The sequence below is a fragment of the Erinaceus europaeus genome, chromosome 7, assembly GCF_950295315.1.
Source record: "Erinaceus europaeus chromosome 7, mEriEur2.1, whole genome shotgun sequence".
Classification (NCBI taxonomy): domain Eukaryota; kingdom Metazoa; phylum Chordata; class Mammalia; order Eulipotyphla; family Erinaceidae; genus Erinaceus; species Erinaceus europaeus.
Genome location: NC_080168.1, coordinates 126,530,246 through 126,555,684, shown reverse-complemented (window position 1 = coordinate 126,555,684; position 25,439 = coordinate 126,530,246). Strand labels below are relative to the sequence as shown.

The 25,439-nt window shown below is 46.0% G+C and overlaps 1 protein-coding gene across 5 annotated transcripts in view; it reads right to left on the bottom strand.

Annotated features, from left to right (window-relative positions):
- The window catches only part of CRADD (CASP2 and RIPK1 domain containing adaptor with death domain), a 251,414-nt gene that overhangs the window by 217,161 nt on the left and 8,814 nt on the right, over positions 1-25,439 (bottom strand). The window contains exon 3 of one of the 5 annotated variants that reach the window (XM_060195539.1): positions 16,137-17,412. The exons of 3 other annotated variants lie outside the window; for them this stretch is intronic. In XM_060195539.1, the coding sequence (XP_060051522.1) occupies positions 17,333-17,412 (80 nt within the window). In that variant the 3' untranslated portion in view covers positions 16,137-17,332. Of the gene's footprint in view, positions 1-16,136; positions 17,430-25,439 lie in introns of those variants that run through there. One more of the 5 variants, XM_060195540.1, reaches the window with a different exon arrangement.

The window sequence follows — 25,439 nt, the reverse complement described above, 5'->3', positions numbered from 1 at the left end:
ACACACATCACGGTGCTCAAGGACCCTGGTTCAAGTCTCTAGTTCCCAGCTGAAGTGGGAATGCTTCACAAGTGGTGAAGCAGACCCACACGTGTCTGTCTAGCTCCCTCCTTTCTCTCTGTCTCTACCCGTAATAGATATATATTAGGGCCATGAAGATAGCTCAGCACATTAGAGCACAGGACTTGGACATGTGAGGTCTCAGGTTCAATCCCTGGCATGGCCATAAGCCAGAACTGAGAAGAGCTCTCTATCATATCTTTCTCTCTCTCTCTCTCTCTCTCTCTCTCTCTCTCTTTCTCTCTCTCCTCTCTCTCTCTCTCTCTCTCTCTCTCAAAGTCGATAAACCTAATTTAAAAATATAAACACCCATTCTTCATTCACAGGCCAAACAGAAACAGGTCGAGACTGGGTCCGGCTCGTGAGGACTGGTCCACAGGCTGGCCAGCTTGCTGACTCTTGCTCTACACCAGAAGCAAGGCGGGCATCAAGAAGTCAATATTAGTGTTGAAGCTGTTCCACTCGTTCCTAAAAGACAGAGGCTGTTGGGGGAGGGGAGGAGGTGGAAGAGAAGGTGAATAAAGGAGAAAGAAATGCCTGTGAGAAAGAAAACTACAGCCTAAGGGAAGAGAAACTGCAGCAACAGAGACGAAAGTTGATGCTGGGAAAGGAGTCAGCTGGGAAATTAGGAGGAGAAGGGGAGAAGGGGAAGGAGGAGACGGAGAGGGAGAGGAGAGGGAAAGGGAGAAGGGGAGAGGGAGAGGGGGAGAGGGGGAGGGAGGGAGAAGAAGGTGGTCAAGCCTTAGGGCATTTGTTGGAAATGAAAGGACTCACATAAGTAGGCCCAGGGGACAGGTGTAGATTCAACTGTACGAAAGAAACTTCAACAGCAGAAAAGCGCAGACTAACTGAGGGCCCAGATTTAAGAACCAAAGATACTGAATGCACACAGCTGCGCTTTTCTCAGGCAAGGACAACGGTGGTCTGTGGAGTATGTGAACACTGGAGAGAAGGCTGGTTTTCATTTTAGTTTGCTCAGTGTCACTGGAAAAACCAGTTCAGAGCAGTCTGTCCTCAATGCTTCAAATCTTTAGTCAGAGTTCCCCTCATCTTTAAAATGACTTGGCCCTGGGAAGAGCTGGGTTTCTGATTCTGAGGCTAACCTAGATGTCCAGGACTGAAACTTGCATTAATTAGGAAAGTAAGGAACACCCTCTCCTGCGATAGTTCCTTATTACATTAGTTACTGACTAATAACTAATGCTAATTAAAAAAAAAAAAAGGATGACAGCTTAGAAATTGCCTCACACCTGAAGAACAAGATAGCTCAGTTGGATAGAGCCCTGCTATGTCAGGCATTACTACCCAGGTCCTCACCCCACTGGAAGAAGCTTCCACGCTGTGGTATCTTTCCCTCTCTCCTTTGTCTCTGAAAAAAAAAAAATCATTGTCTTGGAGCGACAAAGCCCCACTAGACACACAGAAAGACACACACACACACACACACATCCTGCACAGAGACAAAAACAACATCTTCATCTCCAAGTTTGGTGAACTGAACGGTTAATGGCTGACACTCAGCAAAGCTAAAGAAAACCTGCAGAGAAATACCAAGGCATCACCTGCATGGAGCACTAAAGAGCTGCTACTCAGTGCTGGCTAACCGGAAAAAGTTGAAAAGACGGAATTCAAGGACAGTGCTGGGGGCAGGCAGTGGTGCACCTGGTTAAGCGCACGTGTGTGCAAGAACCCGGTTTCAGTCCCTGAAACAGTGAAGCAGGTCTGCAGGTGTCTCTCTTTCTCTCTTCCTTCTTACCTCCCCTCCCCTCTCCATTTCTCTCTGTCCTATCAAGTATAATAGAAACGGGAAAAAAAAAAAAAAGGAATAACACTAAAAGTGTTAAGGGGTGAACTGAGCCCTAACACCGTGAAATGTAGCTATATTTGAAATACTGTGTGTTTAGAGCAGTTAAATTAAAACACGGCCAGTAAGCTGATCCTACAAGAAGAGACTACACCTGGAGTAGGGCACCAAAGTGAAAACCCTGGGTTGAGGGTGAAGGTGGATGTTCAGCTTCACAGGGCAGGGGGGGTAGGGGGGGTAGGGGGTGAATGGGATGGGACACAGTCTTTTGGTGATGGGAATGGTGTTTATGTGCACTCCTATCAATTTGTAATCATATAGATCACTATTTAATGAATATGAGAGGGGAAAAGTTGGTTGAATGTCTCAAACTTTTTAAAGCACAGACTGAGTATTTTTAATACATAGGTTGAGTCTTTTTTTTTTTTTTTTTTGGTTGAGTCTTTGATATGTTGACTCTCTTAAAAGCTTAGATCAGGGAGAACAGAAGCAACTGGTGGCATAGCTATATGCAAATAATGTCAAAGGACATAAATTATGGTGATGTTGTGTATGATACAGCAAATCCTAACAAAGGGATTTTTCAAAGTTAACCCAATTGCCAAATAGTGTGATTATAGCAATAACTATCTATTATCTTCTTAAATCCTAAGACAGCAGGACCTCCCACTTCCTCTCTAGAGCCTATATTTTCCCCAGTCCTGGAACCTCTAGGGTGGGGCTCACTTTCCTGCATGCTTCTCTCAATTCATACCAAACGATATTACATCCGCTGATCCCAACCTAATCAGCACAATGAGCTGCATTGTGTCCAGATAAGTCAGGTGTGAAATGTCAACCCTTCACCCTCATTACTCGGGTGAGACCTTTCCTTTCATAGTATTCTCTAATTCCATTCCAGGTGGTTCACTTCCTAACAAAGTCCCAAAACCTAGATATAGACCAGGTTCTGTGAGATAGCACATATGTCCACATGTATCCATAAATTAGGCAAAATATATACCTGAAAGCAAAAGTATACAATAGTCTGCAGTGAGTCAGTATAAAGCTCCTAATGAAATAGTATATAGTGGTCCGGGAGGTGGCGCAGTGGATAAAGCAGCAGATTCTCAAGCATGAGGTCCTGAGTTCAATCCCCAGCAACACATATACCAGAGTGATGTCTGGCTCTTTCTCTCTCCTCCTATGTTTCTCATTAATAAATAAATAAAATCTTTTTAAAAAATTTTAAAAAATAGTATATAATTAGACTTAGATTCCCTCCTCACCTACTTCCTATTACAGTTCTCTCAATCACTCCAAAGCTAACCTTATCAAAGCAAGGACAAAAAAGCTGAATGAGGGCAAGAGACTGGCATACTTTAATGATGACTCTTTAGTCACTATCAGGCCACCCCATCAGCTGGGGCCCTAATCAGGGAGTCCTGAGATTCCCAAACAGACATGATGGGCCTAGACCTCAAATAAATCCCTCTCTCCATTGTTACCGGTCATTATCAGGAACAACACAATTGACCCGTTTGTGGGCCCCCATAGGACCTTGTCCTCAACTTGGATCAACAATGGTAGTGAATGTTCCATCCTCTGAAGGGAGGATGGACAACATACTCTATCTTCCACCTGAGGAAGATGGGTCCTGATATTGGGGCAGCTTGGAATGCTCCTACTCATGGCCACAGAATGTGAGCTCAGATCTACAGGGATGCAGAGGTCACATAGGCTCCTAAGCTGAATATGGGCCCCAGATCACATCAAATCGATCAACAATATTTATGTACCTTTCCCACATTTAGGAGCTACTCTCTTCCCTGATCCAGCTTTCTGGTCCTTTTCCAGCCATGATGTCATCTCCCTAGACAATAATTAGGATCCACATGTATATCAGATTTCAGGCTCAGGAGAAAAAAGAAAAAGAAAAAGAAACTAGTATAGCCACAGGCCCTTTGGAATATAACTAAAATAGGCCTATAGCTATCTACAAAATGGAGACCCCCAACTCTTCATCTGCACTATTCCAGCCTTTAGGTCCATGATTGGTCAACAATTTGTTTGGCTTTGTATGTTAACTCTCTTTTCAGCCACCAGGTTCCAGATGCTACCATGATGCCAACCAGACTTCCCTGGACAGACAACCCCACCAATGTGTCCTAGAGCTCTGATTCCCTAGAACCCTGCCCCACTAGGGAAAGAGAGAGGCAGGCTGGGAGTATGGATCGACCTGTCAACGCCCATGTTCAGCGGGGAAGCAATTACAGAAGCCAGACCTTCCACCTTCTGCATCCCACAATGACCTTGGGCCCACACTCCCAGAGGGATAAAGAATAGGAAAGCTATGAGGGGAGGGAATGGGATACGGAGATCTGGTGGTGGGAATTGTGTGGAGTTGTACCCCTCTTATCCTATGGTTTAGTCAATGTTTCCTTTTTATAAATAAAAATTAAAAAAAAAAAAAGAAGAGACTACCCACAGGAGACACCAGTGCTACAAACACACACAGAGCAGTGGCCATGGGAAAGGCAGTGGGCAGGTGACCATCGAAGACAGGTGACCTCAGAAGCATCAGCCCTGCCGGCATCTTCTGGATCTTGGACTTCCTACCTCCAAAGCTGGAAAAAGTCCATTTCTGTTGTTTCAGTCACTTAGTCTTATAGTATTCTGAGAGCCCTAGCAAACTGATTCAAATACTGGCTTGTTGGGAATGTCATGACATATTTTTCTATGTTTCTCTATGAAAAAAACATGTCTTGACTTCTCTAACCCAATAGTTAAAGTGTTTGGAGGGAGTGAGGGGAGTGAATAAGGCCAGCAAGGGTTCAGACTCACTCATTCAAACAACATGCATGGGTCCTGCTACATATCTAGTGATGTGCCAAGTTCCTTGACCTCCATAGACTTAGAGTCTACTTGAAGACAACCTGTTAACATAGAATGGATATAACATAACAGAAACATGCCCTTGGTGCTTTAAAAACAGAGAAAATAAGTTTCTCAGGCATTCATGAAGATGTGACACAAACTTCAAAAAAGAAGAACTGAGCTAAGTACTGAAAGAGAGAGGGGGGGGGACATTTCTTCTGATTATACGAGTAGGAGAATACTGGAATACAGTATCTGATCGAGAAAGAAAACTAAACATCACTGAGGAGGAGAAGATCTGATGTGAGAGATGGGGGGCTTGGTTTGGGCATGACTGAGCTAAGTCACTGGAGACTAGAGCAGAGCTGCCTGTTTGGGATGGAGCTGGAGGTTTAGAAGCTGTTAGAAATGGTGGCAACAGAATGGTGCTGGTGAGAGGATCAGCAGGAGCTCACAAACCTGGGAGGAGACAAGCATTTAAAAGGTGAGCAGAGTAAGAACCTGGTGAGCATGCCGAGGGAAGCGCGGTGAAGCGCGCTGAGGACTCTTGAGGAAAGGAGGAGCTCTATCCCCGTGGTGGCGATCCTGTGGATTAACATTCCCGTAATCCTATGGCAACGGAGGAAGGAAAACAAAGAAGGCAAAAAAGGAGAGGGGGAGCGAGGGAAGGAGGGAAGAGAGAAGGGAGGGAGGGAGGGAGGCAAGGAAACAAAGAGATAAAGAAAAGGAGGGGAGCTGGGCGATAGCCCAGTGGGTTAAGCAAAGCACAAGGACCAGTATAAGGATCCCGGTTCGAGCCCCCCACCCCCACTCCCCACCTGCAGGGGAGTCGCTTCCCAGGGGGTGAAGCAGGTCTGCAGGTGTCTGTCTTTCTCTCCTCCTCTCTGTCTTCCCCTGCTCTCTCCATTTCTCTCTGTCTTATCCAACAACAACAGCAATAACAATAATAACGATAAACAACAAGGGCAACAAAAGGGAAAGAATGGCCTCCAGGAGCAGTAGATTTGTAGTGCAGGCACCGAGCCCCAGGGATAACCCTGGAGGCAAAAAAAGAAAGACAGAGAGGAAGGAAGGAAGGAAGGAAGGAAGGAAGGAAGGAAGGAAGGAAAGGAGGGAGGAAGGGAGGGAGGGAGGGAGGGAGGAAGGGAGGAAGGAAGGAAGGAAGGAAGGAAGGAAGGAAGGAAGGAAGGGGAAAAGGAAATATGTCTTTGGCAAATGGTTAACTCCGTGGGAGGGAGGGCAAGGTCAGCCCTGCACAAGCTGCTCACATGTAAACGCCTCCCTTCAGTGTGTCTGCCTCCCTTGGCCTCTCGAGGCCTTCTGTGGTGACCTCCCTAACTGCGTCCTCCTCATTGCTCTCTGCATCCGCTGTGCTATTAGAAGCCGTCTAAGACCTTGTGATGAGCTAACTCGCTTCTGCTGGGTCTCTCGCATGTCAAGGAGATCCACGTGCCATTCATAAATTTCCTCTCAGATTCTCTCTTGTCAATCTGCTTGAGGCTTCTTTTCAGATATTCAGTGAATACCTCTCCATGAAATTTTAATGCCATGGATAACTGCCTATCTATTTACATATTGCAGTCTTTTTAAAGGCAACAAAGCTATGGCAATATCATACTCACTCAGAATCAATTTCCAGTCCCCAGGGGCCAAATCCTCCCATGCAGAACATCTATACTAATCCTTCCTCCTAAACACGTCTTTCCCACCCACCCCCTTATTCCCAGAGCTAGTGCTGTTCCTCACGACTTTAAAAATATGTATTTTATTTATTCATTTTGGATAGAAACAGACAGGAGTTGAGAGGGAAAAGAGAGATATAGAGAGAAAGAGAGAAACATCTGATTCACCACTAGTGAAGCTCCCCCTGCAGGTAGGTGGAAGGGAAGGTAGGGAGACCAGGGGCTTGAACCCAGGTCCTTGTGCGCTGCAATGTGTGTGCTTAACCAAGTGTACCTGAACAATTTTTTTTTCTCCCTTCAGGGTTGTTGCTGGAGCTCGGTGCCTGCATTATGAATCCATGGTTTTTGGAGGCCATTCTTGTTTTCTATTTTTTATTGGATAGAACAGAAAGAAAGACTGAGAGAGGAGGGGAATATACAGAGGGGGAGAGAAAGATAGACAACTGCAGACCTGCTTTGCCACTTATGAAGCGACCCTGCCCAACACACACACACACACACACACACACACACACACACACATCACAGATGGAAAGCTGGGGGCTCGAACCGGGATCCTTGCATGGGTCTTTGCATTTATACCGCCCAGCTCTCTGCACACCTTTTTTTTTTCCTCCAGGGTTATTGCTGGGGCTCAGTGCCTGAACCACGAATCCACTGCTCCTGGAGGCCTTTTATTCCCCCCTTTATTGCCCTTGTTGTTGTAGCCTTGTTTTAGTTATTATTTTTGTTATTGATGTCATTCGTTGTTGGATAGCACAGAGAGAAATCGACAGAGGAGGGGAAGACGGAGAGGAGGAGAGAAAGACAGACACCTGCAGACCTGCTTCACCGCCTGTGAAGTGACTCCCCTGCAGGTGGGGAGCGGGGGCTCGAACAGGGATCCTTACGCCTGTCCTTGCACTTTGCGCCACGTGCGCTTAACCCGCCCGACCCCCTCTGCACAACTTTTTATCTGGGTAATTCTAAATTTCTCCTTAGGAGTCCAACCCTTATTCCATTCACCTTCCAATCTCCACACCAGCAGCAGCTTCCTAAGTACACACTGTCCACCTCAGTCCCTTCCAGAGTTTATCAGCTGGACTCCACCGTCTGCTGGAGCCACACAGAGCACTGGAGCCTGGCAGGTCAGTCCTGGGCCTGATGTCAATGCTAACCCCCAACCCCAACCAATTTCCAACCCTATGTACTAATCCTTCCTCCTAAGCCTCTCTCAGTCTCTCCCTCTCTCTCCCTGCAGCCACCAGCCTTAGTTGCCCTCACCCTCCTGCCCGACAGAAGAGCCACTGCCTCCGTGGCCCGGCACCTTCTGTGAACTCTGCCAAAACATCATTCCTTCCCCTTCTGTCTTCCTAGCGAATCCCTCCTTACCAAGCCATACGCAGTGTGAGCCATACACCTATTCTTTAAAGTCTTCCTGTAGGAACTTCCTGTAGTCTTAGCACAGGCTAAAAGGGGAGCTTCATTTCATAGTAACTATTAGCATGCACTGAATGCTTAACGATAGGCCAGCCTCTGTGCTAAGCGCTCAGTTATTTGGAGTATGAATCATACCTTTTTCATTTCTGTACCTGATTAACATCTGGCACACAGTCTATAGTCAGTAGTGATGCAGGAGCAAAGTCTTGGAATTTCTCATGTGATGCTCTCTCCTCTGGCTTACACAGCTCCTCCTCCTTCCTACAAAGATGTATGGTCTTTATCCTGGGAATCAGGAGTGACGGGAAGAGGATTCGACTACTTGGCCAAAAGTTTTAATGGTTTCTTAGAAATACACTCAGGCTTAGAGAGAGAGAGAGAGAAAGAAAGAAAAAGAAAAAGAGAAATCATCATTACGAATGTCTTTCCAAGCGCAAGGAGAACAAACATGTAAACTGCTATCCAGAACACTCCCACATTTACCCATCTAAGCTATTTGAAGGCCATAAACACACTTCTAAGTGACACAGGTACAGGTCTGATCATCTGTAGTCTAGCTGCACGGGGAGAAAAATGGGAAGAATCAGAAATGTAATATTTAATAGCATGAAAACAGGAGACACTGAAAAAAATCAGGTTAAATAACAATCTAGTTAAACACTTCGAAGCACAGTACTCACAGGAGGATAAACAGAAAAATACTTTAAACAGCAGAGTGAAAGATACTCACAGTTCCTTAACAGTCTCTTCACCCCACCCACTGCTAAGGGAAATAGCAAGTAGCCATAGGAAATAATTGGGGCGGGGGGGGGGGGGGGACTATTTCAAGTTAGTTAAGGAAGTTTTACTCTCTGAAAAAAGAAGCATAAATATATATCTGGATATATATTCACTTACATATATGGGAATTTCATACTTTAGTTGGTGCTACATTAGCAACCTGGATTTAAGTGCTGGTATCAAGTAAATAATAACTTTGCAGAAATGCCTGGAATTCCAAAACAGAGAGCTTCTAAGAGAATTCCCTGTGGTAAAAGCTTACATGTTACATTTCACTATTCATGTGTCCTAGGGCATGGGTACCCAGGGGTGATAAGATTATAGGTGATTTCCATTTTCTTGAAACCTTCCTAGAGCTTTTAAAAATCAGCAATCATTGGGAGTGGGGCGGTAGCGCAGTGGGTTAAGCGCACATGGTGCAAAGCGCAAGGACCGACCTAAGGGTCCCGGTTAGAGCCCCAGTTCCCCACCTGCAGGGGAGTCGCTTCACAGGGGGTGAAGCAGGTCTGCAGGTGTCTATCTTTCTCTCTCCCTCTCTATCCTATCTAACAACAACGACATCAATAACAACAGTAGTAACTACAACAATAAAAAAATAACAAGGCCAACAAAAGGGAAAATAAATAAATATATATATATACATATATATATTTAAATCAGTAATCACTATGTGTTGCTTTTATCTTTAGGGGCAAAAAAAAGAGCTGAGCTCTCTTTTCTTTTTCTTTTAATTTTTTTTATATTTATTTATTCCTTTTTGTTGCCCTTGTTTTATTGCTGTAGTTATTATTGTGTTGTTATAGATGTCGTTGTTGGATAGGACAGAGAGAAATGGAGAGAGGAGGGGAAGACAGAGAGGGGGAGAGAAAGACAGACACCTGTGAAGCGACTCCCCTGCAGGTGGGGAGCCGGGGGCTCGAACCAGGATCCTTCTGCCTGTCCTTGCACTTTGTGCCACGTGTGTTTCACCCGCTGCGCTACGGCCCGACTTGAGCTCTCTTTTCTAAGAATGCATTTTTTGTTGAACTAGTCAACAGCGATTATGAATTTGCAAGTTACTTTTACATATGGCAGCTCAGTTCCCACTTAACTTTGTTCTTTTGTGCGGAGCTGGAATCTCACCCATACACAACTGTACCACTTCCGGAGGACTCTTTTTCCATGTTAATTTCAGGCAAAGAGAAGGAAGCAGAGACACAAGGAGGAGTCACACCATAGCACTCCACCACTCCTGAAGCTTCCTCTGGTGCTATATCTACTTGGTGCTCTGATGCAGTACCAAGGGCCCAAACCGGGTCTTGATGCAGGACAAAATGTGCAAATGTGTGCTCTAACAGGTGAGCTATATCCCAGGCCCCAGGTCAGGTTTTTCACTGAGCTAGAAAGGGATAAAGAGGAAAAGGATGTGACTCCAACCACATGGGAACCTCCCCCAGTGCTACAGCTCTGCCATGTAGTGCAGGGGTTCAAATTTGGGCTAAATTCATGCAAGCTATATGCCCCTACTTGGTGGAGTATCTCTCCAGTCCTATCTCTTCTTATCATTACACATCTACACATACACACACACACACACACACACACACACACACACACACACACACGGGGGGGGGGGAGAAGCAACCTCTGAAAAGTATTAAGAAGCACCGAAATAATTTTAAATACGTCCCAAAGGATATTGGAAGTGTCTGTCTCCATACCGTTCATCCAAAAGAAGACACCGTGAATTAATACTATGATAATATCTTAGCTCCAGCCTATGACTGGTAAGTTTCCACTTCCTGCCTCTTGAAGCCCCAGTCACCTACTGGAGAGGAGCCACTAAGCAGCCCCAGCCCACCAGACACACAAGTGACCCAGCTCAGACACTGCCCAGCTAAGCTCCCCCTGTCATCCCAGGGGGGAACAGAAATGGGCTGTCTCAAATCCTGCCCACTAAGCTTCCCCCTGTCATCCCAGGGCGGAACAGAAATGGGCTGTCTCAAATCCTGCCCACTTTGCATATTCATTAATAAAATAATGACAAACATTTCGTTTTATTTTTCCAAGTTGAATCCTCTTATTATTTTATTTATGAGAAAGCGAGGACTGAGGGAACCAAAGCATCACTCTGACCCACTCAATGACAGGGTTGAACTCGGGGATTCACATTTGAAAGTCCAAGGCTTTATCTGTTGCTCCCGGGCTGCTTTTTGTTAATTCTTTTCTTTTCTTTTTTCAAATTAATTTATTTTCTTTTTTTTATTTTTATTTTTTATTTTTTTGTATCATTTTTTTAAAATAATTTATTTCTTTATTGGGGAACTAATGCTTTACATTCAACAGTAAATATAATAGTTTGTACATGCATAACATTCCCCAGATTCCCATTTAACAATACAACCCCCTATGTCATTCATCATGTCATTCATCATCTTTCATGGACCTGTATTTTTTAAATTAATTTTATTTTATTTATTTATTCCCTTTTGTTGCCCTTGTTGTTTTATTGTTGTAGTTATTATTGTTGTTGTCGTTGTTGGATAGGACAGAGAGAAATGGAGAGAGGAGGGGAAGACAGAGAGGGGGAGAGAAAGATAGACACCTGCAGACCTGTTTCACCGCCTGTGAAGCGACTCCCCTGCAGGTGGGGAGCCGGGGTTCGAACCGGGATTCCTATGCCGGTCCTTGTGCTTTGCGCCACCTGCGCTTAACCCGCTGCGCTACCGCCCGACTCCCATTAATTTCTTTTCTAACCATAAACATAAGGTTGTGTTTATTTCTGCCACCAGGTTAGTGCTGGGGCTCAGCACTTGTGCAATGACTCCACTTTCCCAGTGGCTTTTTTTTCCCCCCTTTTCCTTTCTGATAAAGACAAAAAGAATAGAGAGGGGGAAAGAGAAGGAGAGAGATAAAAAAGAGACCTTACAGCACTGCTCCAACCCTTGTATAGCTTCACCCCAGGTATTTGAATCTAGGTCCTTGTGCAAAGTAACATGTACATTCTACCAGGAATTTCTTTTCTAAAACTGTATTTACTTATAAGATATATTTATATATATGCTTTTGGGGAAGGGGCCAGAACATCACCCTGGCATATTTGACATAGAAGGATAAAACTCAGGACCTCATGTCTGCATGTCCAGCGCTCTACCCATGTGCCACCTGCCTGGTAGACTATTTAAGTCACTAAGTTCTGGTGATCACTGCAGAAGAGAGCCACGGCAGTGTTTTAATTATATTGGCTTGCCTCTCCCATTCTCCAGCTATAAGGTGAAAGTAAGATCTTTGGGGGACTGATTCTGTCTTTTTAAAAAAAAATGTTAGGGAGTTGGGCAGTAGCACAGCGGGTTAAGCTCAGGTGGTGCAAGGCGCAAGGATCCCTGTTCGAGCCCCCAGCTCACCCACCTGCAGGGGAGTCGCTTCACAAGCGGTGAAGCAGGTCTGCAGGTGTCTGTCTTTCTCTCCCCTCTGTCTTCCCTTCCTCTCTCCATTTCTCTCTGTCCTAACAACAATGACACCAATAACAACAACAATAATAACTACAACAACAATAAAAAAAGGGCAACAAAAGGGAAAATAAATATTAAAAAATTCTTAATCTTTATTTATTTATTGGACAGAAACAGCCAGAAGTCAAGAGGGGTGGGGAGATAGAGAGGAGAGAGACAGAGAGACACCTGCAGCACTGCTTCACCATTTGCAAAGCTTTCCCCCTGCAGGTGGGGACTGGGGGCTTGAACCCGGGTCTTTGTGCATCGTATCAAGCGCTCTGCCACACCTGTCTGGCCAGATAGGCAGGCCACGACCGCGGTGTGACAAAACAGTGCGGGTGACCTGGTTAGGAAACCGGACAGGGGCCTTACAAGCTCCTGTACGGAAGACCGTACCCAAGATAGGTGGTGGACAGAAGCCTGGATATTTGTGTGGACGGATCCCTGGGTCTCCCGGTTGGCGGAAAGGCCTTGGATGGCTAGGTGGACTTGGTTTCGCTTCTGAAAGCTTACTGTTGTTGTTTATCATGCTTTATGCAGGCCACCCAGGGAATGTCCAGGAGACTCCGGAGACGCTTACAGTGCAACCCCCCAAGTCTAGTCTGGACATTCCAGATGGGACCCCACTGGATGAAAAGCCCCTTACAACAGTAAATCCCAGCACTTCAAGCCCCAATGACTTGGCTATCCAGGTTGAGCAAGGACTGAGCACTATTCTCAGAAATATTACATTCAATCATACAGACAATGGTCCTTTAGCTTTCCCAGGAAACATGTTACATAGCAACCCTGAAATGCACCTGCATATTGTCTTAGGTAGATTACAGGAAAGGGAGCTTTGCATAAGGATCAGAGCAAGACGCCGTGTTCCCACTAGTGCCTCCCCTATTCTGGGTATTAAGGTCCAGTGCTTGGAAGGAGAAAGAATAGCCCTTTGGATAAATGAGAGCAGTGAAAGCATTTAGTTCTTACTGATAAATTGACTTTTGTCTGAAACCAAAGGGATGTGGTTAATAACCCATGAAAGAACAGTATGGCTGTGCTTTCGTTTTGATGGTAGTTGTATGCCTTCAGTTCCTCCTGTCTGTGTTACTTATAAAAAATGTACCCTGCGTACTTTGTGGTCAACTGACTTGGCCAGCTTTTGATTTATGCTTCTTTGTTATGCTATTATAAAAAGAATCTCTATATCAGTAAAAGATTGCAGCAGCATTGAAACTCATGTGTCTCAGTGTTGTCTGTCGCGCCGAATCCACCTCCCACCTATAAGTCTCATTCTCCCTGGATCGGCCTGCTGAGCCCCCAGTTGGGAGGTCGGCGGCAGCGCTCAAGCCGTTGCACCACCACCGGCCCCCTGATTCTGTCTTCACGTTCATCTTTACTTATTGTTAGACACACTTCAGCCTCGTATATGTTAGTTGGATGTGAAGACAGCTTCTGCAGGTACAGAAAGAAAAACCATCTCTGATTTAGACCAAAGCCAAACAAGGACAGCCATAATCTCAGAGTCTTAGCAGATCAGCTAGAAATGGCAGTGACTCGATAAATGTTGGCTGAAGGAACAAATGGGTAAACCGAGTCCTCCGATCTCATTTGGAAGTTTTTATCTGCTGTCATCCTTTTATCGATGAGTTGTGCCCATCCAAACCCTGTTACTTCCAAGCTCTGCATTCGCCTTCCTTGCTCTACTGTGTGACACCAAAGCTGATCCTGCAACAATGTCTCCTTCACCAGACCAGACGGCGCAGTGCTCCTTCATCAACTGAAGGCAAAGGAGGCACGACGGAAATCCACAGAAGGGGCTTTCCAGGCTGGTTTTGACTGCTTTCTCTTTCCATCTCCATCTCTCTCTCTCTCTCTGTCTCTCTCTCTCTCTCTCCCTCTTCTCTCTCTTCCTCCTTCTCTCTCCTCTCTCTTCTTCTTATCTCTCTCTCCCTCTTCTCTCTTTTCTTCTCTCTCCCTCCTTCTCTCTCCTTCCCTGCTTCTTTCTCTCCTCTCTCCTCTCTCTCCCTCCTTCTCTCTCCTCTCTCCTTCTCCTCTTCTTCTTCTTCTCCTTCTTCTCCCTCTTTCTCTCTCTCTCTTTCTCCTTCTCTCTCTCTCTCAACCACTGGCACTAGGGGAGCCTAGTGGTGCTCACTCTCCATTGTGAGATGGGTCCCCACTCTGCCACTCAGCTGAACTGCTCTCTGAGGGTCAGCTCGGGTTCACTCACCCAGGTTCTCTACTGAATTTCTCAGCCAGGTGTGCTGCTCTCACAACTGGGCTCAGTCTACACCACTGGCAAGTTTATTGGCCACAGGTTAGTTGCAATGATTATGTATTGGTCAGTTCATCTTGAAGGAGGTCAGAACTTCAGCCCTGGAGGTAGGGAGTGGCCTCCTGTAAATTGTGGATGTCGCCAATCACAATAGATTAGAATCCACACTGCTGATGTTATTATTTTTATTTATTTATTTATTTATTCCCTTTTGTTGCCCTTGCTGCTTTTTTATTGCTGTAGTTATTATTGTTGTTGATGTTGGATAGGACAGAGAGAAATGGAGATGGGGAAGACAGAGAGGGAGAGAGAAAGACAGACACCTGCAGACCTGCTTCACCACCTGTGATGCAACTCCCCTGCAGGTGGGGAACTGGGGGCTTGAACCAGGATCCTTATACCAGTCCTTGCGCTTTGCGCCACCTGCGCTTAACCCGCTGCGCTACAGCCTGACTCCCTGCTGATGTTATTTTAACTTGATTACCCCTGTAATGACTCTTACTTTGTAAGGGACAATCATGTAACTCAAAGTAGCAGTGCTTAATACCCCTCTGTGATTAGACTTACACCTAATAAGCCTGGGATCCTAGTCTCCTTTGGCCTAAGAAATAGCATCGCCCATGTCCAGGAGTTGGTGCAGTGCATACAGCGATGAACTCACGGGTGTGAGACCCCAAGCTCAACCCCTGGCAGCACATGTACTAGAGCGGCATCTGATTCTTTCTCTGTTTGCCTAGCTTCATCATGAATAAATAAAATCTTAAAGAAAGAAAGAGCATCTTTTGCTATTTCTGTATTCCTTCAAGACCTATTTTACCCTACTAGTTACTAACCATAAGTAACTTTTAAAGAAAAAGGAGGGTGTCGAGCAGTAGCACAGCAGATTAAGCACACATGGTGCAAAGCACAAGGACCAGCACAAACATCCCGGTTCGAGCCCCCAACTTGCCACCTGCGAGGGGAATCGCTTCGCAAATTGTGAAGCAGGTCTGCAGGTGTCGATCTTTCTCTCCCTCTCTCTGTCTTCCCCTCCTCTCTTGATTTCTCTCTGTCCTATCCAACAACAACAACAACAACAACAAAATGGAAAAAATGGCCTCCAGGAGCAGTGGATTCGTAGTGCAGGCACCGAGCCCCAGCAATAACCCTGGAGGCAAAAAGAAAAGCCTTACATTTAGGCCCTCTCTCTCTCTCTCTCTCTCTCACACACACACACACACACACACACACACACACACACGGCTTTGTTTGTCACTTGCTACAACATTTCAGCAGTATTATTTTGGTAAGTGTCACCACCCTCTCTGCTATGGTGCATAAATAGCACACGAACATTTCCAGGAACTGTCTACTTGGCACTTCTTACAAGGGAGTTAAGATTTCTCTGATAGTTTTAACAAAAATAAAGCCTAGGACTAAAAAACCTGCCCTGATTTTTCTTCCAGAAGTTACACTTCCTCCCCAGTTAAAATTTTCCTTTAGGAAAAGTACAAAGTCCAATCTTCCACTCCCACCCTGGGGGGGGGGTACCCTCTGCATGCACTCTTTACTGTTCAAACTGAGCCACAAGTATAAACACAGCTGCCTATTAAAATTAAGTGAAGGCAAACATTCCTGCAGCTAGCTGCAGAGGCAGCCTACAAGTTTGAACTGTACCCATAAAAAGGCAAAGCTACCTTGCTAAGTGTTTGGCTAAACTCTGAAGCTGCAGCACCAGAAAAGCTGGTTATTGAAACTGTTGGCTTTAGACAGATCGTTTTAAGAGTTGCTAAGGTGGGACTTGATTCCTGTTTCAAGACGGCCAGAGAAACACTGAGTATCTGCTCATATCAGTTCACAGTTAAGGGGATTTAGTGGGGGTGTGTTTGTTTGTTTGCTCTCAAGTTAAATCTGGGCAACCTAGGGCCTCTGGTCCTTGATTCCATATGGCTTCACAGTGGACTCATTCCCACTCCAAAAAATAAAGCCAAAGTGAGAGAAGGTGGAGAGAGAAATACCAAACTGGGATTAGCCTCTTGAAAATCATCAGGAAAAAGTAGACAGGAAAGGCCCCCAAGGGTGTGTGTCTAGGGGTAGGAGTGGGGAGAGGACAGAAAGAATGAAGACTGGTAAACAACTGGCAAAGACGGGGCCTCTGAAGCAGCCAGAGGTTACCAGAATTAGAAGGAGAGAAAAGAGAACTCTGAGAAACTGCTGACATTGTTTTGAGAGAGGCACAGGGTACCATCCAATCAAACTTAGAGCTTCTCACAGAAAAGGTCATGATAAGCTAGCTCTATGCTGAGCCGAGAAAGCTTATTTTTCTTTTCTTTTTTTTTTTTTGCTTCCAGGGTTATTGCCGGGGCTCAGTGCCTGCACTAGGAATCCACTGCTCCTTTAGACCATTTTTTTCATTTTTGTCGCCCTTGTTATTGTTATTGGATAGGACAGAGAGAAATGGAGAGAGGAGGGGAAGACACAGAGGGGGAGAGAAAGATAGACACTGCAGACCTGCTTCACCGCCTGTGAAGCGACCCCCCCCCAAGGTGGGGAGCCAGGGGCTCGAACCGGGATCCTTGGCGCCATCCTTGCACTTCACGCCCTGTGAGCTTAACCCGCTGTGCTACCGCCTGACCTCCAAAAGGACGATTTTTTTAAAGGCTATGAGTTAGTGGGTGTTAAGGTCTAAATCTGGATCTCCTAGGTGGAATGACCTTGAGCAAGTGACTTCCTATCTCTGTGCCTCCATGTTCTTATCAGGGTAATAAGCATAACATCTTGCTGCTTACGTATAGTGATTAGAGTAGCTGAATTAATAAATGCAAAAAACGATGCCTGGTACAGAGTAAGTCCCCACTACATATTTGATTTTTATTTTACTGATATCCTGCCAGGTACTTTGCAAGACACAGAAAAGACTAAAATTTATTTTCAATTACAAACAAAACTGTGCGCAGACAGACTCAGCAGTCTCCCAGCTGGCCATTGGTCTCACCGCCTTGTGTCCCCCCTCAAGCCATCTTCAGCTCACTTTGTATATGAGGGCAGCATCCAGGTCTCTCTCCACTGGCAGGTTCTGTCTCCTTTTGGATGTAGCTTGATCTACAGAGCACAAAGTACTGTGGGTGGCTTGTATTACCAAACAGTGAGAACACTCCCCAAAGCCAAATTCAGCCGTTAATTCAAAAATGTTCCAGGTGAGTCTGCTTTATGGACACCCAGCATGCACACGTGTATACAGAGAGAGAGAGAGAGAGGAAGAGAGAGTTGGAGAGCAAAAGAGAATCAATTGTAAATACACACACACACACACACACACACACACACACACACACACACATATATATAGATATAGATATCCCCATAGATCTCTGATGGGTTTTAATGTTGGTAGCAGAGTCTCATCTGAATGAGACCTAAAATTCTGGAAATTCTTGAGCAATACTGTTCATGAAATTCAAATAATTAAAAATGTGTGTGTGTGAGTAGAACCTGATCTGGAATTGGCGTATTGCATCAAAGTAAAAGACTCTGGGGTGGGTAGAATACAGCTCCTTCAGAGGACCTAGTGAGGGTCGCAGTGTTATATGGAAAACTGAGAAATGTTATGCATGTACACACTATTATATTTACTGTCAAATGTAGAACATTAATTCCCCAATAAGGAAATTAAAAAAAAAAATGTGTGTGTGTGACTGCAAGTTTAAAATGAAAGCTTTTTGTCCTTTTATATCTCTATTTATACCACCCTTCTACCTACCCCCCAAAAAAAACAAAAACAAAAAAACAAGAACAACTCTTCAAGCAAGTGGACAGCTTTGAGAGGCACACTTGACAAACCGAGAGTGAGAAAGGAGGTGGTCACCTAACTGCCTAGTCAGAGTCTCAGGTTCTCAACCTTGGTTGTACTTTAAAAGAAACTGCTGAAAGGCCAGAGGCAGAGCCCACTGGGTAGGGCACATGACTTGCCATGAGCAAGGTCCAGGTTCAAGTTCCAGCACACCCAGCACCACACAGCAGTGGCACAGCACCAGGGGAAGCCTCGTACTGTGGTGTCTCCCCCCTCTGTCTCTATCTGAAAGGGACGGGGTAGAGTTCACACGGGAGCAGTAAAAGTGGCCCAGTTCCAACAATAACAAACACAAAATACAGGAACCTAGTGAGGTGTTTCTACATGTGGGTGTGTTTGCATGTGTGCATGTGCCTGTTGTGTTCAGGAGGGAGGGAGACAGGGAGAGAGGGAGAGAAGAAGAGAGAGAGAATTTAATATCCCTGCCCAGAACCCTGGCCCCATCTCCCCAGATTTTGCTGTGAATGAGCCTGGTGCAAAATCAGGATATCAGCTTTTTTTTTTTTCACTAGGGTGGGAAACCACGGAGCTAATTTAAGTCTGATGGTCACTAATGCGGCTCCTATGCTGAAGACTGGAGACGGACAGTCACAGTGAGAATGTCTATGAGAAAGAACACAGCTCTCTTCGTCAAGTGAAGTGGAGGCATCCCTGCCGGGGAGAACAGCCCCGTGGCCACTGTTCCTAGAGAGAGCTGCGATTAGCTGCCAACAGATGTGTTATTTCATCAGTCCCGGAAACACTTGATAGAAGCATTCCGCTCTTCCTTTATGTCAGCCTGGCAGAAGAGAGGGAGAAACTCTTCTGACAAAGTACAGTCCTGAACCATCAAGTTCTGCTTTTAAATGATTAAAATCACCACTAATAAAAGTACGCTAGTGTAGCTAAAAGTCATTTCAGCATACCTCCAAAAGCCCTGGAAAATTTCTTTTAAAAATGCAAAACAGGGAGTCGGGCGGTAGCACAGTGAGTTAAGCGCAGGTGGCGCAAAGCACAAGGACCAGCGTGAGGATCCCAGTTGGAGCCCCCGGCTCCCCACCTGCAGGGGAGTCGCTTCACAGGCTGCGAAGCAGGTCTGCAGGTGTCTGTCTTTCTCTCCCCCTCTCTGTCTTCCCCTCCTCTCTCCATGTCTCTCTGTCCTATCCAACAACAATGACATCAATAACAACAACAATAACTTCAACAATAAAACAAGGGCAACAAAAGGGAATGAATAAATAAATAAATAATTTCTTTGTAAATGCAAAACTGGGAGTTGGGCGGTAGCGCAGCAGGTTAAGCGCACGTGGCACCAAGCGCAAGGACCGGCGTAAGGATCCCGGTTCAAGCCCTCGGCTCCCCACCTGCAGGGGAGTCACTTCACAGGCGGTGAAGCAGGTCTGCAGATGTCTCTCTGTCTCTCTTCCTCTCTGTCTCCCTTTTCTCTCTCAATTTCTGTCTCTATCCAATAACAAAACAAAAAAATCAAAACAAAAGTTTCAGTTTAGTGGTTTTTTTTTTTTAAGTCTATTTCAGTGAATAACATTACAGGATAATGAGTCCATTCAAACCCAGTGGGGAGCCAATACTTAACAGTATAAAAAATCCTAAATCAAAAGTCCAGAGGCCTGAGTTCCAGCTGTGTGACCACAGGCAAGCTGACTTACTCAGTTTTCTCATAGAAAACCAGCCTGGGAGACCCTCCCAAACTAGAATTCTGGAATATTTGGTTATGTCTTCATCATACTGACTTTGGCACATTAGCAATTCAATGTTCGCTGCTTAGAAAACTCAGCAGTTCAGGCAAGGGTAGACAGCCTAGTAGTTATGCAAAGAAAACAGCAGTTCAGCTACACTGGCAGTTTCCCTAATCAATTTAACCCGTTCCCAGCCACTGTGCATGAATTGAATGAGCAAAACTGTCGAGTAGCTTCTATCTGAACTATATGGGAGTTTGTCTTCTCTAGCTATGCCAATTAGGTGATGCTTCCTGCCCCAAACTCCCAATGCCCTTTTTAGGTAAAAAAAAAAATACAGGAAAAATATCTTCGTATTTTTTTAATGATATGGTCAGAAGCATTGTTTTGTCTTGCATTTTTCTTTACACTAACTCACTTTTACTTAAAAGCTATGCATTTTTAAAATATTTATTTATTTATTTAATTGAGAGAGAAAACGACACAGAAGAGAAAGACCAGAGCACTGCTCAGCTCTGACTAGTGTGGTGCTGGGGACTGAACCTGAGACCTCAAAGCCTAAGATATAAAAGTCTTTGACTGAACCATCATGCTGTCTCCTCAGCGCCAGCTGTGCAATTTTTAAAGGACCTTCATAAATACAAACACTTTTACATGGACAGGAACAAAAGGGGACTGATTTTTTTCCCTTTTGTTGCCCTTGTTGTTTTATTGTTGTGATTATTACTGTTGTTATTGATGTCGTCCTTGTTGGATAGGACAGAGAGAAATGGAGAGAGGAGGGGAAGACAGAGAGAGGGAGAGAAAGACAGACACCTGCAGACCTGCTTCGCCGCCTGTGAAGCGACTCCCCTGCAGGTGGGGAGCCGGGGGCTTGAACCGGGATCCTTATGCCGGTCCTTGTGCTTTGCGCCACCTGCGCTACCGCCCAACTCCCAGGGACTGATTTTAAATGAAAGAGAACTTAAATTTAGACAAAGGCTGTAAAATCAATAACACTAAATTCTAGCCAAATTATGGAGTCCACAGAAGGTTTGAAGCATGAGGACTTCTTCTCTGTTTCTCTGTGGCAAAGAGAACAGACAAATATATCAAGCTACAACGGAAATACTGGTGCCAACAGAACATTTTCACCTGGCTGTTGTAGGGGAGGGAAGCGGAAGGGGAGAAATTCTCAACGCATGATACAATCCCACAACTACAAGTTACCGCAAATCATTCTGAGAACCGCTCAAGTGGTCAGGGATATATATAACATGAAGGTTGAAAGCAAGACTTTTGTAGCTGATGAAGCCTCAGGTTTAATCCTGGGCACCACATATGCCAGAGCTTAGCTCTGCTGTCTTACTCTCTCATAAAAACAAATCAGTCAGTCTTTAAAATAAAAATAAATAAATGAATAAATAATAGGGGACCGGGTGGTAGCACACCGGGTTGGGCGCACATGGCGCAAGGACAGGTATAAGGATTCCAGTTCGAGCCCCCGGCTCCCCACCTGCGGGGGAGTCGCTTCACAGGCGGTGAAGCAGGTCTGCAGGTGTCTGTCTTTCTCTCCCCCTCTCTGTCTTTCCCTCCTCTCTCTGTCCTATCTAACAACAATGGCAGCAATAACAACAACAACGATAAACAACAAGGGCAACAAAAGGGAAAAAAAAATAGCCTCCAGGAGCACTGGATTCCTAGTGTAGGCACCGAGCCCCAGTAATAACCCTGCAGACAAAAATAAATAAATGAATAAATGAATAAATAAGTTAATAAATAATGGGGGGGAACCACCATCCAAGAACACAGCTGTACACACACCTGGCACTCAGGGAAACCCCGCGCCAAACAGCCGCCACTGCCTCTGCGCTGGTGCCCAAGGCGGCTCCAGCTTCTGTCAGGCAGACTGGCTCGGAGGGGCCCGGGCTCTGACTAAGCCTCTGCGACTGAGGACCCCCACTGGAGTGCCTTTCCACTCGTGGTCCCTTCATCCGAAGGCTCTTGCTCCGTGTACCCACTCCATCACAGAAGTTAGCTCTCTTCCCAGCAGCCTCTCTGCCCACCTTGCCTGGTCCCATCAGACTCTCTAAGAGCAGGGGCTTTGTTCATGCTCTAATCTCCGACACCTAGAGCTGGGCACGTGGATGGCTGACTCAGTATTTGCTGAGAAGAAAAGAATAAAGTCCCTCAGCTGATCTGGACGTCCTCCGCCGTGTCTTTAAATATGGAGCGCCTGGCATCTGGTTGGTCTTCAGGAAATGCGTGATAGTTTCACAGAGGACACACAGAGCCCTGGGCCCAAGTGGACTCAGTCGTCACTGTAAGGAGAGCTCTGGCTGTGCCCGCTAGCCCACTGTTCCCAGCCTGGGGTACCACAAGGTGAACACTGCTCAGCTCCGCAGCAGGAAGAGTGGTCGGAGAGACCATGAGCAAGACCAGCTGAGATCAACACCGCACTCACACGTGGACCAGGCTAGCTAATTACAAGGCGTGGCTAAAACCCCGCATGGAACCCAGGTGTCCAACAACAGATGAGAGGCCGAGTATGTGGTGGTCTATATACACAGTGGAATACTACTCAGCTATGAAAAAATGCAGAATTTACCTTCTTCACCTCATCTTGGATGGAGCTTGAAAGAATCATATTAAGTGGAATAAGCCAGAAAGAGAAGGATGAGTATGGGATGATCTCACTCATAGATGGAAGTTGAAAAACAAGACCAGAAGGGGAAAGACAACGCAGAACTTGGACTGGGTTTGGTGTGTTGCACCACAGCAAAGGACTCTGGGGCGGAGGTGTGGGAGGGAGGGTTCAGGTCCTGGGACAGGATGGCGTAGGAGGACCTAGGTGGGGGCTTTGGAGAGTTAGGCGGAAAACTGAGAAATGTTACACATTTACCAACTCCTGTCTTCACCACCGACTGTAAACCATTAATCCTCCCAATAAGGGGAAATATATAAAGGAAAGAAGGAAGGAAGGAGAGAAGGAAGGAAGCCTAGGCTAGAAATCCAATAAACCTGTTACCAGTTCTATCATCTGCGGGCTGGGAGATGGTCGGTCTATTCAATAGGCACACGCCCTCTGTGTGTGAGGCCTGGGGTTTAAACTCTAGCATGACAGACGGCACCCAGGGAACTCCATGGATGACAGAGCAGTGCTACGGTATCACTCCTCCCTGCTACCCATCTCTCCCTCCCCCCAAAACTACGAGGGCACTAGGAGATAGTTCATCTGGTAGGGCGCATCTCTGTCGCGCCTACGGGCCTGGATTTAAGCTCCCTACTGCCCCAGGCACGGCCTGAAAAAACACCGTGCTCAGGGGAAACTTCCTGAGTGGTGGAGCAGCACTGTGGCTTCTCCTCTGTCTCTCTCTCTCCTTGTCTCTCATCCTCTAACTAATATCCCGAATCTGACAGTAACAACAGTAATAGCACTGACAATAATAATAATAATAATAATAATAATAATGAGAGTAGTAACAGCAACCATGGGAGGGGGAGAAAATGGGTCCGGGAAGTCACTCAGCATTATCACACAAGTACGACACCTGAGTTCACTCTCTAGTGCCACATTAGGGGGTGGGGTGTGGGGGGACGCTTTCCAGGCCAGCAAAATCGCTCCCTTGGATACTCTACGACTTTACTATGTGAGCAGCACAGTTTAAGCCTGCCCCCCCCCCCGACACTGCATTATGTCTCTTTCCCTCTCCCTTGTTTATTTATTTTACCAGAGCACTGCTCAGCTCTGGCTTTTGATGGTACAGGGGATTGAACCTGGGACTTTGGGACCTCAGGCAGGAGAGTCTCTTTGCAGAACCATTATGCTGTCTCCCCCCGCCCCGTCTCTCTTATCTCTATCTCAAAGCAAAACAATAGCAGCAAACAGTTCTTCCACTGTTGCTCACTGATCTCAGATCATGCAGGCATGGCCTCAGAACCAGAGTATATTCTGAGACAGCAGCTGGTGTGCTCCGCCTGGTCGAGCAAGGGCAGCTCCAAGGAGCACAGGCTGAGTTCCAAAGCCTCTGGGTAGAGGGAAACAGGCCTGCCAGGAGTGTTGCTCCAGACAGGGCAGCCACAGAGGCCAGGGCAAGGGCCAGCTCAAGTTCAGGCAAGGTGGAGGTAGGCATCAAGTCCAGGACAGCAGGTTCAACAGTGAGGCTGTCTGCTGCAGTGTCAGAGGCAGAGAGCCCTGTTCCCAGCTACCTGCCTGCTGCCAGCTGCCAGCTGCCAGAGAGAAGATACAGCTGCCATCTAGCTTGGGGAGGAGAGAAAACACTTTACCTCCCAAACCTGGTAAAAGGCAGGGATGCCAGGCTAACAGTGTGTGTGTGTGGGGGGGGGATCATGACAGAGTCCCATCCCATCACAAGGGCCAGCATGGTGGAACAGGATGTCCTGGGGCCCTGGAGTCACTTATATGATATAAGTTCTGCCAGCTGATAAGCCCAGGGCTGTGTATAAACTTCTCCCCTAGAAGTCAAGGAGCTGAGGCACTGCAGAGAGACAGTCAGAGCAGCAGGGCCTGGGAGGAGCAGGAAGGTGGACACATGCCACCTTCACCCAGGTTCAGCTCTGTGCTCACCTCCTACCTGAGCCCCCGAGAGGGTTCCAGGATGCTCTAGTCTACCGGCCAGGAAAGGACGCACTGTGAATAGTCCTTTCACAATGCCAAGCAGTCATTTTGTCACCAGAATTCCTTTAAAGTGTAAGTCCTTCTCCGAGTGAAAAAAAAAAAAAAAAATGCAACATCAATTCTTCATCAACATCTTAGACTTTTTTTCTTAATATTTTATTTATTTATTTATTTATTTATTTATTTATTTATTTATGAGAAAGATAGGAGGAGAGAGAGAAAGAACCAGACATCACTCTGGCACATGTGCTGCCGGGGATCAAACTCAAGACCTCATGCTTGAGAGTCCAATGCTCCATCCACTGTGCCACCTCCCGGACCACAGACTTTTTTTTTTTTTTAATAGGCATCAGGAGAACAGTCACCTAGGCAGATTCTGAGAGAATCAAACATTTAATGTAGGGGTTCTTTTTGTTTGTTTGTTTTAAATGCTTTTCATACTTTGGGATTTGCTGGGGCAAGGGTAGGGAGATAAAGAAGATCAAGATACAAGTTGATTCTTGTCAAAAAAAATCTCATCGAGAACATAAACAATGACTAGCTAGATTCAATTACCAAGCGAGGCCTTTGAGACCACTCAAAATCTAAATGCAAAACACAAAAACTCACAAATATAGGAGAAACCAAGGTTTCTAAGAAGAACAAAAACGAGAAAAGAACATTTTTTTTTCTTGTCTCCAGGGTTATCCTTGTCGCTCAGTGCCGGCACTATGAATCCACTTCTGGTGGCCATTTTTTTCCATTTTATTGGATAAGACAGAAAAAATGGGGGTGGGGGGCGCCGGGGACGGTGTACCAGGCGGTGGCCCACCTGGTTAAGATCACATATTATGGGGGTCAGGTTGTAGCGCAGAGGGTTAAAGGCACGTGGAGCGAAACACAAGGACCGGCGTAAGGATCCCGGTTCGAGCCCTCGGCTCCTCACCTGCAGGGGGGTCGCTTCACGGGTGGTGAAACAGGTCTGCAGGTGTCTTTCTCTCGCCCT